The sequence below is a fragment of the Hippoglossus hippoglossus genome, chromosome 8 (genome assembly GCF_009819705.1).
Source record: "Hippoglossus hippoglossus isolate fHipHip1 chromosome 8, fHipHip1.pri, whole genome shotgun sequence".
Lineage (NCBI taxonomy): Eukaryota > Metazoa > Chordata > Actinopteri > Pleuronectiformes > Pleuronectidae > Hippoglossus > Hippoglossus hippoglossus.
The window spans coordinates 7,497,434-7,514,296 of NC_047158.1; the positions used below are offsets into that span (position 1 = coordinate 7,497,434).

General features: G+C 42.1%; 1 protein-coding gene across 1 annotated transcript; it reads left to right on the plus strand.

The window, feature by feature from the left end:
- Positions 1–6,320: 6,320 nt before the first annotated feature.
- mafk (v-maf avian musculoaponeurotic fibrosarcoma oncogene homolog K) lies at positions 6,321–14,310 on the plus strand. The gene is made up of 3 exons (XM_034593624.1): positions 6,321–6,565; positions 12,930–13,008; positions 13,100–14,310. Exons 2-3 carry the CDS (start codon positions 12,964–12,966, stop codon positions 13,538–13,540), a joined length of 486 nt encoding a protein of 161 aa, XP_034449515.1. The 5' UTR covers positions 6,321–6,565; positions 12,930–12,963; the 3' UTR covers positions 13,541–14,310.
- The last annotated feature ends 2,553 nt before the right edge of the window (positions 14,311–16,863 follow it).

The window sequence follows — 16,863 nt, forward strand, 5'->3', positions numbered from 1 at the left end:
TGCTTCCATAGAAAAATAAGTTTTGAGTATACTCTGTTTACATTGTATATATTCTGTTCAGACAGTAGACATCATTACTATTTTCTATATTTCTTTGTCCAAGTCCTCATTCTTCTGGTAAGTTCGGTTAAATTAGTTATTTGATGCAATAAAAACAAAGTGAAACGTCATGATTGACAGCTGACACTGACTCCTGATTGGTCGAGGGCATTTATCGATGGGATCTTACTATTGCGGATCCATCCCCCCTATTGCTACTTGGCAGACCAAATGCACAAGTTATTTTAGCTTCATTTCTGGACAGTGCAAGGAAATTGAGATGTGTCGTTAGTCTGTATATTTACAGTCAATGGTTTATATTGTGCGTCTACTTATTTATTACTTTTACTAATATTTGTATCCTTGCTTCTTTAACACAGCACTGTTCTCCACAGTGGGACTTATAAACGATTATCATATCGCATCCTAGTAATATAAAATGTAATACAGAGTAATTGTGCTTTTTTAGAAACGTTGTTTGTATGAATGTGGAATTTCCCATTATCAAACCACTTATACAAATAAATAAAAATCTGTCTTTATTTTAACTTCAAAATTCTGAACATTATAATAGTCTTTTACTTGGATAATCATACATGACAACTTATAATTTGGGAACGTCTCAGTATTATGCAACACCAATAATTGACCAGCAGATGTCACCATTCCGATTGTATCAAATCCTGTATGATGACTAATTTTAAGCTCAGCTGCTTTCATGTGTTTCAGTCAGCGCTTGCGAAAACAAATTTTTCTCCAAAAGTGTCAGCAGATATTTCGCTACCTCATCATCATCATCATCATAATAATAGGCACCATTATTTCTGCGTGTATCACTTTCCTAGTAATAATGACTTGTCACATAAAGGCTCTTAGAGTCAGTATTCCTATCAATTTGCTGTTTAATTCTACAGAGAATAACAATGTACCCTAACAATGGTGTTTGGACACAGATGAACAAACCACCACTTTTGTAATAACATTTTGACCGTAGCATTTGGGAAGAAAGGAGCAAACACCTTTACTAAGGTCAAATAAACCAACAGTTTTTGGAGCTATTGGCTGAATTAAAATGTATTAACCTTAAGTAATCTTATTCTGATAATCAAAACAAAAGATCAATGAAAGACAGTTGTATACATATTTGTGTATCATATAAAAACAGCACATGTGACTTCTGGCATAGAATAACCAATGTATTCAGAGTTGATGCTGTTTTCCACTTAACAGAATAAAAGCACCACAAGAAGTGAAGATATTAGATTTAAAAAAACGCTGTGAGAGAGAAAATAATTTAATTTGCTGTTTTCATCCTGTTGCTTCACTAGATTCACTTTCTGGCCTAAAAAAAACAAAGCAGGTGACCTAATATTTGCACAGGGTTTTAAATTCCAGGGCTCCAACACAAGGTGGCAGCGCAGTCCCCATTTTTCCCACACTAAATTAAAATCATTCCATGTACAGGGTGGAATATTAGTTGGCCTCCTACCAGAGCAGAATTTGAAAGAGCAAAATAAACAAATACAGATGAAACAAATAAACATGATGTCAAATCCAAACAGAACAATCAGCAAATATAAAAGTAGAAGCATTTTGTGATGACTGTGAACAAAGACCACACACCTGAAATAAGAGCAATTTAACCACAATACATGTGCAGTTCCACACAGATGACACAGTGGAATCAAATGTCAAATCTGACAAGATGCAGATTGTTGGAGTGTGAAGTCAGTGAGTAAGTTGGAAATCTTAGAGTCATGATGAGTCACACACTGAGGTGACGTAGATGTGGGCTGTTCTGAGAAATGACCGCACATAAATGTTCGTCCTCACAGCTGTTTTCATTCTTTGACAAAGTCCCTGCCGGGAGGAAAATGAAGTAAGCGCATCAGAGCTTTTTTACCGCCCTTAATAATGTCCATATTTAGTACCGCCCATGGTCGGCGGCAGCGATTTGCTCATTCCTCGAACATTACTAAACCCTGACAAGACTATCAAGTATAGAAATGAGCAACTCTCAACTGTTGTACTTTCCTTAAAATCCCAAACTTTGACTTTGGCTATCAGGTGGTTTTCAGCATAGTGTAGCTTTAAGAGGGTTTTACAGCCGACAGGTAACCATGGCCTGCTCCAGCTGTCGCCTCCACTGCCACCAGCACTACTGTAGCTCCGTCATGTTTCCTTTCCGCACAGCTCCAACCCTCCAGCCGGGTTACGTAAAGTGTTTTTCGTATGAAACACAATTTGATGAAGTCAGTGGAATGTTCAGTCAGCGCTCCAAATTGAATCTTGTGTCATATGGGAAGTCTGCAGATCTGCAAAAACAATTCTTTCACTTTTGAAATTACACATGCAAGGGCCCCCGACTGGGCCACAGGCTGCTGTCTAGTGTGTCAGGTACTCTCACTTAGCTGGTCCTCAACAATGTAAAAAACACTTTGAGGTAGAAAATCGAATGTATTATGGATTCGTATTATAATTTTAGTCTGCCTGGAGTTTGAGATACTCGGCATGGCTGATATTAACCCCTTTGTTCTCTAATAATTCGGAGTATTTGGAGGAAGAAATGATCCCTTTACAACAGGGGGCCCCTTTGTGCGAGATCAGATTTCTGAGTTCAAGAGTCTGAGTCAGAAAGGAGCGAGATTAGTGAGTCAGAGCTACTTCCTGTAATCTAAAACGGCCTGAAAGAACCTGGACCCCACAGCTCGCTGATCTGACGAAAGCGCCGGCGTCTGCGGCACATGGTGCGCTGTTTTTGTTTTGTTGGACGGATCGGGTATATTTCAGGTCATCTGTGTACGCTGCTGCCAGATGGACAGTAATTGGGCGGTATGGCATCGACTGAGCAGCTGGATGTCTGACTGATCTAGAATAGCAGAGGTCATCCTGCAGAGACTTTCTCTCACCAGTTGTTCTTTTTCTCTTCCAGCCCCTGGCAGATTCTGCAGGATAATATAAACACAATATGCCAGTAGTTTTTTCTCTGTTTTGTTTTTCTATCTTGATTCTATGTATTCCCCACTCTACCACATTACTATCTGCAGTTGTTTGATTTCATTTGACTCTAAAATGTAATTCAATGTTATCTTATTTAATCATCTTAATGGTTCTCATTATATCTCAATTGGATCTCTTATGTAATGTCAAGAAATCTAATGTAATCTAATCCAATGTAGAAAAATACAATCTCGACTAATCTTTAATCATCCCTTCTCATCTAGTCTCATCTCTGATGTAATGTAATCCAATTCCATCTAATCTATTGGGATCTAATCTCATGTTCTTCCAATTCTCTTTCTCATTTCTTTTCTAATCCAATACAACAGTTTCAGATAATCTCATTTATTCTCCTTACATCTCAATTTGTACTATTGTTATCTATTGTTATATAATCCTAATCCATCTCGAATACAATATCATATAGACCAGTCTTGTTGCATCTCTGTAAATCTCATACAATGACATGTAATCCATTCTATCCTCATTTAACGAGATCTAATCTAATCTCATTTCATCCAGTTTTTTGTAACCCAATCTCATCTCTGATTAAAGCTCATGTAATTGATTCTCATCTCAGATTATTCCACTTTATCCTCATCTGGCTCTATCTCTAATCAAATCTATTTCAATCCAATCTCCTTAATTTAGTAATTTATCTATTCTAAATCTCATATTCACTCTAATTTGATATAATCCTCTTTGTCTCATCACATCTCTAATCTAATGTGATAAAGTTGCAACGCATCATGATCTAATTCTATCTAAAACAAACTAATCTGTAATATGAACAAATTGAAACAATACCATCTCAAATCGATTCAAAATTAAAGTTAATCCCACATAATTCAACTACTTTATACCAAATTCTTAATCTAATGTAATCCAGTCTCATTGCATCTCATTTAATCCCATCACATTTGTAATGAAATGCTATCTATTTTGAATGCAATGTAATCTAATCTCCGGATTTCCCACCTCTGCTGTAACCTAATGTAACCCTGTGGTGCCTCATTTCACTTCATTTTATCACACTTCACCTCTATGATAATCTAGAGTAATCAAGTAATATTTTAATCTTATCCTATAAACTGTTACTAGATCATAAAGCTGGTTAAACACTTGCATCTTACCCAGAATTCCTCATCATCTCTGATCAGGCCCACCCTCTATCTGTAGTGAACTTTTGATTCCACGTGTGTTTCTGAAGAACAGTTTGATCCGATGAGTCAGAAAAGAACGACAGGAACCTGAATCGAGTACAAGCTGAGCATGTGGCACAAAGCCGGAAGGTGAAGGGGATGAATACTCAGGAGTTAGTGAGTTTGGCTGGAAGCAGGACTTTGTGGGTCGAACAAAGGAATACTCCACGTGTGACTCAGAAAAGTCAATATTCAGTGTTGTTTGTCTAACACCACTGCTTTGGGAAAAACTGAGAAAGAAAGACAAAACCTTCTCACAACACAGAGAGACGTCTTAACAGCGAGAGTTCAGGCCTATTTTTGGTCTAAATAATCACCTCATTCAATTCTAACTGTAATTCTAATTTACTGTTCAAACTTTATCTAAAGATCAATATTACATCATGGATCTGAAATGCATGTGCGTGTCCTTATTGTGTCTGTGTGCTTCCTCTTGTGTCTCTGCAGTGGCTAAACATAGCAGCGTGAAACTGAAATCATCATGGAACAAAAATGATCCAATTACGATGCTGCTTTTGTCCTAAAATGGTCAATTAAAAAAAACTACGACTTGTTCCCCCCACTAGTCTGTCAGCGATAACAACTTCACGCTGATGTTTGATGACATATTGCAGACTGTTTGATTTCATTATTGAATTTCTGTCCGTTTGGAATTTGAAAAAAAAAACAACAAGAAGCTATTTGTTGTGCAGCGATCAGCAGGGATGTTGTCTACACAAACTGTCTCACATGAATGAATCAACTTTATAACCAATTTTACTGCTGTATTTAACAATGCCTCAGCACTATAATTAGAGTTAAGAGGAACACAGGTTCCAGATCCACACGATCACCTGTTCAAATGCCTTCCTTCTGCAATGTGACTGCTTAAAAAAAAATCTTATGTCAAACATTTTACAGCTGTGCATTTGAAGTTAATCCCACAAATAACTAGAATAGCACTCAGCAGGGCCTCTGCCAAGGGCCCAACATTCCCCTTAAATTCAATCAAGATGCACCAAATTGCACACGCTCGTAGATCAGCCCCGTAAATATGCTGTGTTTGTGCGTCAAGATCCATGAATTATTCCCCTGGGAAATCAGCACACATGTCCAGATCGGCACCAGAATTGAACGGGCTCCCTCATGTCCCATCCCTCTCAAGTTTCGTGGAAATCAATTTAGTAGTTTTCGCTGACAAACCAACAGACAAGTATACAATGGTGAAAAAAAGAACTTCCCTGGGTAGATCTTAATATCAAGAATGGTCATAATTAATATCCATATGCTAATTGGAGAAGATATCCAGCAAGAAACGCATCACTAGTCCACATAATCTTGGTCTAGTCAGCAGAAACCAATGTGGAAAATGTATTTCCCTCGTCTTCTTAGCTGCTGTCTGAACTTTGTAACCCATCGTGTCTATAGTGTAAACACTCTGGCTGCTGTTTTTCACAGGCACCACAGTCTGAGGCAACCTGCAGACCCAGGTCTTTTCTCTCATATCGGATAAACGAACAGGGGGAGACCCGTGCCAGCGAGGCCCCTTAAAAGGCTCCTGACTTAACATATTTACATTCAGTACTTAATTACCCAGAATAACCTGTGACGATACTGGGCAGCAGCGCAGTTAAAATAAGAGAAATCCTGTGACTGCCGGGGCTACTACACCACATACTTTCCTCAGGAATGGAATGCAGCTGCTGCCGCTCAAAAGGAGGGAGGGAGGGAGGAGGAGGACTATTTTTCTCTCTCTCTCTCTGTTTATGCACATTTTTGAAAACCTTGTTGTGTAGACCTGTGGTGGTGGAGAAGAGAGTGATGGGCCGAGGAGACAGAGAGAGAGCAGCAGGTTTCATGATGACGGGGACCTGAAGGTTTCCTTGACTTTCTGGCTGTGACGTTGGCATCCTGAAGTGACTTTGTACAGATTGGTTTTGTAAAGTAAGCAAAAGCAAGTCCCCAGCAGTGTCTGTCTTCTATTTATGGCCTCACCCTCCCCACCTCCTCCTCCTCCTCCTCTCCACCACCATGCCCCCCCTCCTCCTCTTTCCCAGACTGACGTCAGCAGAAAGTTATTTTCATGAATGGAGGGGGCGGTCACGAGGAATCGGTGACGTGAGTGCTTGCGGAAGCAGAGCGTGGAATGTTGGTACATTGTTGTTGTTTTGTAGTTTTAATTTCGTACGAGGATTCGCCGCCGGTCAGTCCGCCGCCGCTGGACGCGTTTTTACGCACGGACCGTGTCCAGTTTCTGAGTCTCCTCTGACGGAAAAAGCCGCCACTTTTCCTTTTTTGGGGGGTTTTACGCATTCTGGTCCACAGATATATCCGCGTCCACAGAGGTGAGCTTGTTTTTTTTTTTATATATTGGTGTAAGATGTTTTGACATTCCTTTGTAAATAGTTTGTCACAGGGACACGTCGCGGCGTGTTTGTCACGACGTGTCCACCAAATGTCCGTCATATGTCCGAGTTTATTAAGAAAGTTGGTGTTGAGTTTGTGGATGGTTTTCGCGCGGACACGTGTTGTGTTGAAGTAACATAACACAATGACTTAAAAAAGAGCGCATGGAGGAGCGCACAGGAAAAGTGTCTAAAAGCGGTCAAAAGTAACTTTGTAGAAATCCTCATTTATTAAATTTCCTATTCTGCCAGATTTCCAGTCGTTTTAATGCTTTTGGTGATTTGTAATAATACGTTTAAGTGGGTTAATATGACAGGGGGTGAATGATAACAGGGCATTCCTTCAAATATGACTAAATTTGAAGACTGCGCACATTTAACGAAAAAGGTTGTATTTCAATTACGCACTATTTTCTTTAAATCGACGTCAACATGACATATTACTTAACTTTGTTGAAGTTATTTGTGAGAAAACGTCATAAAAGCTTATTTATTAATAAACTGGTCGTTACCATGAGATAGAACGTGTGTTTATTGAGGTTTGTTCATTTCTAACCCACTTGCTGTCTCCCAAACGAGCTTATTGGGGAAACTGGAAGTGAAATAAACTCAAATGTCTGACTTGCATGTATAAAAAAAATACCATATAAATAACTTTCACATCCCCAACTCAGCACTGTTGTTCACTTCTCATTCCGAGGCGGAGGGGTTTATCACAGGCAGCTATAATGATGCAAAGAAAAAAAACAAAAAAACAGCAGAATATAAGTTTGACATTGGAAACAACACGTGGTGTGCATTTTAGACATGTGGGACAAAGGGCACGACGTGGAGTCAGACCACCAGGGCTGGGTGGCCTTTCACAGGGGAAACAAGCAACAGCAGGAGGAGGGAATATTTCCACAAACAGTAAATCACCCCCAGAGAAGGGAAAGGGCTTTATCTCATCTTCCTGTTTGGGCTGGACATACATCTTTAAGACCTGGGTGATGACAAGGAAACAGTATCCTGGGAGTTATTTGTTATAATTACCTCATAATAACAACACTTTTATCTTAGGATAATGACTCCTTGGCTGTCTTTTAAGTTTGCCCTTTGTCCTGTATGGGATAACTTGGGTTCTGACCTTAAAAAAAACAAAAAAAAAACACCATTGTGATTAATCGATGGAAAATATTTGTCTTTGAGTAACTTGTTCCACTGATATGGCCACACACGTCTGTTCTCTCTCTGACTCCCCGTTGGTCCTGGTGGGCGCACAGTGCGTCCGCTGCGCTCGGAGAGGCGGTGGGAGCGGGTGCAGTCCTCTGTCATGAGGTTACCATGTGGTTACATCTCCAAATTCATGATGTCTTCTTTGGGATCAGGGAAGTTGGACTGTCTGACTCATTCTGACACCACAGTGTGTGTGTGTGTGTGTGTGTGTGTGTGTGTGTGTGTGTGAGAGAGGGACAGTGATAAGGCACATCAGTAGAACCCCCCCCCCCCGGAGACACAGGATGAAGTTTAATCCAGTTTTGCACTATATTTGTCATTTTACTGGTCAGTGGTGATTAAGAAAAAGCGACAATGTTCTTGTGGTGGAGTGTTGTGCAAGTGGCATAGCTGTGGTTAGTGACGCAATGACTCACAATGAACACGTCCGTTGTGGTGGGTTTGGCTGCTTTAAAAAAAAAAACTATGCAGGGTTTTGATTGTTGACTTTAGAGGCTGCTAATTTTATATATACGGCTGAAAGTGAGTGTCACACTGGTGAATAACCGAGGGCCGCCCCTCCACAGTGACTCCCTGACAGTTTCACTGTGTGTGCAGACCGCTCACTCGGCCACCCACGGTGACCTGCTTCTCTGTCACAGCTCAACCTCTCTGTGGCCCAGAAGCGCCAAGTGGTTTCATCTGTGAGATTGTGTTATTGGGAATCCCTCGTTGGTTCCCAATGAGGCCGATTTGCTGATTCAGTTGTTGATTTTCTATGTCCCCCCCCCCCCATTGGCCAACTCCTGATTCCATAGTGACTCAAACTCCACATCTTCACAATATTTATATGTCGCTGTTGATGGAGAAACTCAGGAATCTGGAGGCTGCTGGGTTGTTGAATGTATTTTCAGCTGAGGAGCTTTGGTTTGTTTTGCCATGTCAAGCTGGAAAGTGAGACGTGATGCAATGCAAGCATATCAGAGACAGAACATTCATATTTCCCCGGTGCTTCCCACATTCTTCCCAACTTTGGACGGGTATATGCTCCCAGGTCTTTTTGCATTCCTGACATTTCTTTGGATCCCAGCGTCCCTCGTATCTTTGCTCAGACATTTTAGAGACTTCTCCTCCCTTTTCCTCACAAACGTTCCGGCGGCCATGCCAACCATTTCCAAGGTCCTCTGTACTTTTCCTTCCTTCCCATGAAACAACGGGAGTTTCCAGGAAACGTCAGATCGAGAGGGTGTGATTCCCTGCCGCTGGTCGCTGCTTTTACCAGTAAACAGCATGACTCACTGCTCAGCTATGCTCTCCATTTCCTTCACATAATATCCCGCTGAATGTGCTGCGCTGGAGAAAGAGCAGAGCGAGGAACCTCTCCACCTCCCTGAGACAGAAAAAACTGCAAGAGAAGCTTTCTGGAGCTTTCTCTCTGGAATGTGTCTAACTGTCAAGGGCATGCAACAAGTCTGCTTTCTGCTCAACGTGCTCCTGAACCCAAACAGGGAAGAAGGAGAAGAAAAACAAGGAGGCCAGACAAGCCAACTCGGCATTTATCAGCCCCAAGCATGAGCGCATGAGTCTTTTTGATGTGCTGTTTATTTTAGGAGCAGGCCGGGGGCCCCTCAGTTACCTGCTGGAGCTGAAGTGCAGCCTTGAACTTGACCAGATGCCTGACTTTAGAAATATAAACACTAGCCATCAGTGAACAGGATGAAAAGGTACACATAGGTTTAGATAGTATCCACACAAACTGTCACAAATGAGTTCTTCAACAGCTGTTTTTTGGTTTATGTTGGTTTGCGCAGATGAATCCAGCCCTTTTTTTTTTCTTGAGACGAGTCGTGGAAAGGTCCAAAAACAAGCCTCAAAAGAAACTGTGCACACCCAAAAACCATTCAGCCGTGCACATCAAATAAAACACTCAGCAGGTCAAGCAAGTATGTGCGTATATAGACAGTCGGTCAATAAACTCTCATGTTTCTCTTGGCTCTAGTGATAACAATGCTGAGTAAATAGTGGGTTTTTGGTCTCAGTTATCAAAGCAGCAACTTGAGGAATGAAGCATCGCTGCCTGCTGTTTGAGAAAAAGTAGAAAAGTGAAATGATTGCTGTGTTTACTATTCCTTCCACCGAAGAAAGATGGCAGACGTCTGACTTCCACACGTGTGCACTCAGGCGACCTCTGCCGTGTTTGGGCCATGTGAAAGGCTCTCGTCTGAAATTCCAGACATTTTGTGAATTTTGCAGCCGTTGTTTTACAAGTGGGATCGGCTGAACTCCACCCCCATCGCCTGAGTGCATCACAGGACACATTTAGACTGCATGTTCCCTCTCCGTGCATGTGAGGGATTGCACATGTGTGTTCGCTCAGGAATGTGGTTTTGCTCTTTATTTCCCAGACATCTGTAGCTTTTCCTTGAGGTGTTTTTCTCAGACTTGGGGAAAAAGGGAATAATATGAGTCCTGTTTTTTGTTTTTACCGCAGTGAGAAGCCGTGGCTTGTTGTGAAACATGTTTGCCTCGATCGTCTCTGTGGCAAAAAATCGTAAAGAGTGGGATTTGGCTGCATGCGTAACAAAATTATTGTGTTTCCTCCGAGGAAACTTTTGGCATCTTGATCAGGAAAACCTTGTCCCTGTGTGAGTTGCAAAAACATAAGCACATGCTCAAAGAATCTCAGGGAAACAACCTGGCCTCTCGCTCCGAGCTGGAGGCCTCTTGTATGGAGAAAGAGAAAGGGAGGCCCCCCCACACCGCTTTTCCATGATCCCCCGCTAAGGAATATACCCAGGGACCCCCCTCTGACGCAATACCACTTAAACGAGGCTGTTTGGGCCAACTTGCTGTCGAGGCATGTTTTATTTTTGCTCTTCATCTTCATTTGAAGCTTCTGAAGTTGCAGTGAAGCAACTCTTCTTGCTGCGTGTTTTGCAAAAAAAACGAACCAAGGACATCAGAGAGAGCAACAGATGTTCTCCAAGTCTCCAAAACAGCAGTTCATTTGGCTCTGGCTGTAGCTGTTTTTCTAGTGGTGTGTGTGTGTGTGTGTGTGTTTCTCATCTGCTTATTTTCCAAGTTAGGATTCTTTGAGGTTCGTCTGCTTGTGACAAAAAAAAACACCAAAGCAGATTCTGCAGACAAGACACACGTTCAATTTAAGCTATTATAAGGCCAGTGACTAACGCCTGGATCGCAGGAACAAAGTTGTTTTTCATCCTCGGCCTCTGCAAAGTCCTGTAAAGCGGCATTTGCAGCCATATAGTATGAAGTCGTGATGAATATCCCAAAAGGAGCAGCCACACCCAGAGGGTTTTGCTCCATGAAAGCTGCAGCGACCAGGCCTGCAGAGAATATTTGCCCTCTCACTGACATATCACTTATCGCATGCTCACTTAAATTGTTTAGTTGGCAGAAATTTGTGTCAGCACCGTGGTCTAAATATATCCAGCAGAGTTAAATAAGGGCATGGAGCAGCTCAGGAAAGCCCTGCGTGTAAGAGGATACAACTCGGCCCCACCAATCGATAGACTACATTGTCTCCCATGCAGAAAATACACCAGTGACTATAAAGGAAACTATTCCTGCCTGACACTCTATCCCCAGGAATTTTCCACACGCATATCTGCCGGCCCCGTAAAGTTCAGCATAACTGTAAATGTTATGCTGATGTGATGGTTTGTTTTAATGATGAGAGGGAGGCTGTGGACGGACTGTGTCCCTGCAGAGACGTCAGATAAAGAGGGGGAATTCAAGGGATAAAGATCACAAAAACACGCCGCAGGAATTCTGGACACAGGGTGCCTTTCACTTATCAGCACAAGTTGGTGCCTCTTATTTGTACTATGTATAGGCCGTGTTGCGGTTATGAATGAGACTTGTTTATCCTTTTGCTGACCATGTGACTCGCACTCCCACGCCCATTCGCAGGGTGTTTCCATGGCAGCAGCCGAGCATGGAACAGTGCACTCGTAGTCAGGCTGGTCTGCGGGCCCTGAAATGGAGCCTTGGGGGGATGTGTGCCTCTCACAGGATCACAGCTCAGCGCTCTCGCTTATTTTGGCCATGGCGGCAGTCTGGGAAGCATGTGGCTCCACTGTAATGAGCACAGAGAGGCTTTTCTAAAAACTGCCCTGGCAAAATGAAAAAAAAATAAAAAAGCAACAAGAAACAAAAATGTTTTGGCAGAGGGCTTGAATGCAGAGCTGTATGAAGAGAGGCTGCAGGTTTCTAATCCTGCCTGGTCCAGTGAACTACATTGTGGAAGCTCTCCTCCTCTTACAAGTAAATAAATAAAGTCTTTAATGGTGTCAAGCTGCCCTCTACTGGCAGCTGCGGCACTACTGCCATGCAAGCAGAAATATTGACACGTGCCATAACCCAGGAATGTTGTTGTGATCCCTCTTAAAGTGGTTCAAGTTAAAGGGGCAGTCACCGTAGAGACACACCGTCTTTCTCCAATGTCATGCTCAGAATCTGCAAACAGTGATATTCACTTAATTAAAAAATACCAATACCGCTTTTTAAAAGTACACTGATAGTAAAAGTCCTGTACTCACAATGTTATTAGAGTGAAAGTACTGGGAAAAAATAAGTACTCTTTATGCAGCCGGCCCTGTGAGTGATATATCACAGATACATTGTATAATAATACAATATGAAATATCATATTGTATTTTATATTGTCACAGATTAATTATTAAGTATATATAGCACAGTAGAGTTTCAATAATATAAAAAGTGACTTTTTCTATAGTGCATATCAAATAAGGTTAAAACAACATCAATAAAAAACATCAAAGATCAGTCATTAAAAAGCTTTCCTATAAAAATGTTTTAAGCAATGATTTGAAAAAACCTCAACTCCTCAAGTCGAATCTTACTGAATCAATTTTATTGTGTATTATAAATACTAATGTTGTAGCTGTTCAAAATAAAGCTAATTTTAAACTATAAACTTTGGTTTATTCAATGTGAAACAAACACCTGTCATTTTGAAAGTGAAACATTTTTTGTTTAAATAAATCTTAATACCTCTGAACTTCATGTGCATAGAGAGAACTTGAGCATTAACACGATATTATTTCCTCTTCATCTCGCTTGTCAGTGAGTCTTCTGTGAGAGCCGGGCCCGTTGTCTGCATGCAGGGAATGACGACTCATTTCAAGACGAGCAAAGCTTTAAAGGTAAGTGCGAGGAGTGTGGGAAGTGTTTCTTTGGACTTGACTCGCATCCAAGACGTGCTGCTGTTCCTCACCCACTGCTTGTGTCCTGCAGGTCAAGAAGGAGGCGGGCGAGAATGACCCAGCACTCAGCGACGACGAGCTGGTGGTCATGTCCGTGCGGGAGCTCAACCAGCACCTGCGTGGGCTGACCAAGGATGACGTCGTGCGGTTGAAGCAGCGGCGGCGGACCCTGAAGAACCGGGGCTACGCTGCCAGCTGCCGCATCAAACGGGTCACCCAGAAGGAGGAGCTGGAACGGCAGAAGATAGACCTGCAGCAGGAGGTGGACAAGCTGGCCCGGGAGAACGCCAGCATGAGGCTGGAGCTGGACGCCCTGCGAGCCAAGTACGAGGCCCTGCAGTGTTTCGCCCGGACTGTGACCCGCGGGCCCCTCTCGCCGGGCAAGGTGGCCAACACCAGCGTCATCACCATCGTCAAGTCGGCCAACAAGCACAACAACCCCAGCCCGACCCCGTTCTCGACCCTGTCCTAGTGTCGACAGGGCTGGGCTCTCCTCGTCCTGCCTGGTCCTGCCCGGCTCTGACCCTGCCTGGACCCACTCATCCTGCACTGAGAGGACGCTCAGTAGTTAGACTGAGGGATGGGATGGGGGTGGCAAGCTCCATGTGATGTTGTTCTGAATCCACCATCGTCGTTTTCCTCCTTCCGTCTGATTTACACATTCTACGTTGTCTGTGCACTGTGCAACCCCCCCCTCCCAGACCACCCCCCCAGCACCGGCAGGGTTATGGTGCCTCTGTGACCCCCCCCTCGTCCCTGACTGACGGCAGAGATTTGTTTGACATGCCTTTAATGTGGCAGCACTGGCCTAGGACACCTCGTACACCTATTTCCATTAAGCGTAGAACACAAGAGATTCAAGTCGCGTGCATATGTGACAGCAAAGCCTTCTTCCAAATTATATTTTCTTAACTCAAAAGTGCCTCAGCTGTTGCCTTAAACAGGATCCACGATTGATCCCACATGTAGTTTAACACCTCTCCACAGCCACATTACCAGTGATCTCCACCCCGATATGTTCCCTCGTCTCTTCTGGAGGGTGGAGAGTTTGGTTGGAGTGAGATCCTATTGGCCAAGGGGCTCCAGTCAACATCAGTTGTTTTTTTTTTATTTCATGCAAAACGTTGCTCGGTGGTGAGTCATGCCAAATACTTTGATGATTTGGGAGCTAATCTCAGATAATAGTCAGCACCCTCCAGGAACAGTCTTTAGAGTTTAAAAGGAAAATTTGGAATTTGCTTGAAAGCCCTGTGGCTTTTTGTCAACCGACTGGCAACTTACCAAAAAGATTGACAAACACGTCGCAGTTATCTGCAGGGTGTCTGTCTTTCAGGTATCTCAAAGCAGCAAATCAGTTCCGTTTTAATTTGCTGTCTTAATAGCTCGTCGGCCAAACGCTCGACTCCTGCCGGTGTTTTGCTTGAGAAATTGTTGAATCTGTCAGTGGGGCTGAAAAGTGTTTTTTTTTCACAGTGAGCTGTGATGATGAGTTGGAGCCTGATGGGACGGCGCTGTCAGATTCCGTTTGCATCCTTGCAGTCCCCCCCCCCATTCCACTCGAGAAATTAGTCACAATTTCTGCTTTTGATTATTTGAAACGAGTTGAATTACACTTTATTTCAACAGATCTTTTAAACTATTTTTATCTGAACCCGTAGACTCGGGGAGACTAAACATGTCGAAAATTGAGAAGTGACTACGGATCATTTTGGACCAGATTTCTTTGGATGCGGTTGGTTCTCACACTCGTCCGGCGTCAGTCATTATACAGCACTTATAAGGAAACTGTTAAGATGCAGTATAAACAATTCACATAAGAAACTGATCCCGGGAATTTGAGACGATGACAGATAGAAGCTCTTCTTGCATTTCTGAAAGTTACTGAGGCTGAAAGTGCACAATGATTTAACGTGGTTTGACCACTTATTGCAAGGTCAAGCCTTTTTACGTAGCTGAGGGTGGTTTACTGCAACATGCAACAGCACTTACTGGGTGGGGTTGTGCCTCTTTCCTTTATATGCCACTCTTTGGTAGGTAATCCATATTGGATAAAGTGTAATGAGAGCGGTTCTGACGAGTGAAATGCAATCAGGGTCACTTCCTGTATATTTAGAGATTTACAGTCGTCACTCCGTCCAAATACAAATCATTCCTACCGCTGGGTCACGAGAAGTGCTGCTGCCGGTGTTGGTCACTCTGAAACAGTAGCTCTTTACTTTGCTTTTGACACACTCTTCTGCAAGAGAACTCCTGACGCCCATCTCTAGTAACAGTGGTGTCACGGCAACTACAAAAAAAACAAAAAACAACAAAAAGAAAACGTGGTTATTAACACCTTCCTCCTGTTGAACGTTTTGAGATATTTAAAATATGATTATCACTTGAAATCAAGCCGTTCTTACCGAGGATCCATTCCTAATTTGGAGTGAAGTGAATAGAGATTGCTCATGTCAGGATTTTCTCTTGGCTAAGAGGACACGACTGTTCTTCCCCTGTTCCATAGCTGCAAAGAACAGTACGGGGAACTTTGCTGCTGTACAACCTGCTGTGATTTTGAAGCAGGGGCATTGCTGTGTTCTTACTCTTTTTTTTGTATTTCACTTGGTTTCTATGTTGATGCAACTTATGTTCCCTTTCTGATACTTAGTTTTATATGCATATACAGTATATTATAAATATATATATATTACATATTTTTCTATATTTATGTCTTTTACTATCCTGGGAGTGGTGTGATTATGTAATCATTCTTTAAAGTCTAAGTATGTTGATGCTGACCCTTTTTTTCTGAAAGAAAAGTTGTATTCACATTTACAATGAGAAAACTATTCTCATAACTTAAGCCTTCTTTGTGAGTATTTATAGCCCTTGAATAGTTCTTCTCAGCACAATTAATATTCGTCTCATCCACAAATCGGACAGACGTTGACTATGGTTACAAATAGGCCGCAGTTCATTATCGCTAAACGCTCAAGAATTAACTGTTTAAGAACAGAAACTATATTTTGACTGTTGGTTCACACTGTCGGTGAAGAGCGTCATATTTAACATCATAACTTGTAAATCCTTCATAATATTGCAGTGAAACAACAGGCAATACAGATTAACATTTAATGAAGTGAGAGGTTACAAGTCAAACTATCTATGCAAAGGAATTCACATATTTAACATTAAGTCTGGATCATTTGGATGGAAATTTATGCCAAACATGTGCTCTTTAGCACCGATATCAATTATCTCAGATATAGAAATCAATTTCAATTTGAAGGGCACTAGAGCGGATACCTCCACCAGTCCCCTTATGGAACCACATTCAAATACACTAGATGCAGAGTTTTATGTTAATCTGCACCACACATAAATATCGGTCCCCTAAACAGATCCATGAATTATTCTGATAAATTAACGAAAAATGTTAAAGAAAGTGAAAACAAATTCCTAAATCCACCCCCTGATCTGGATCCACACGTTGAATATGGGCTTTCCTGACCCATACTGGATCCTTCCATCAAGTTTCGTGGTGGTGCGTCCAGTTGTTTTTGCGTAAACCTGCTAGGTAACACAGACAAACAAACAAACGTAAACGTAATCTCCTTGGCGGAGGGAATAGTTCAAAAGAAAAGCTCATTAAAACAGAGAATATTTCATTATTTGTGTTCCTAAAACGGAGAGTTAAGCGACATGTAAACCTTTGTGGACTCTGTGTCGTAACGCAGACTTTGTGTCCTACTCTAAACACGACATTTGATTTTGTCGACAGTTTTAAATGACGATGACTGTGACGCTTTTGTAACC

What these genes read in the sequence shown, in the direction of transcription:
- mafk (XM_034593624.1), top strand. Translation starts at nt 12,964, where the DNA reads ATGCAGGGAATGACGACTCATTTCAAGACGAGCAAAGCTTTAAAG. An exon ending in AGACGAGCAAAGCTTTAAAG is followed by an intron (nt 13,009 to 13,099) that starts GTAAGTGCGAGG and finishes TGTGTCCTGCAG; the next exon opens with GTCAAGAAGGAGGCGGGCGA.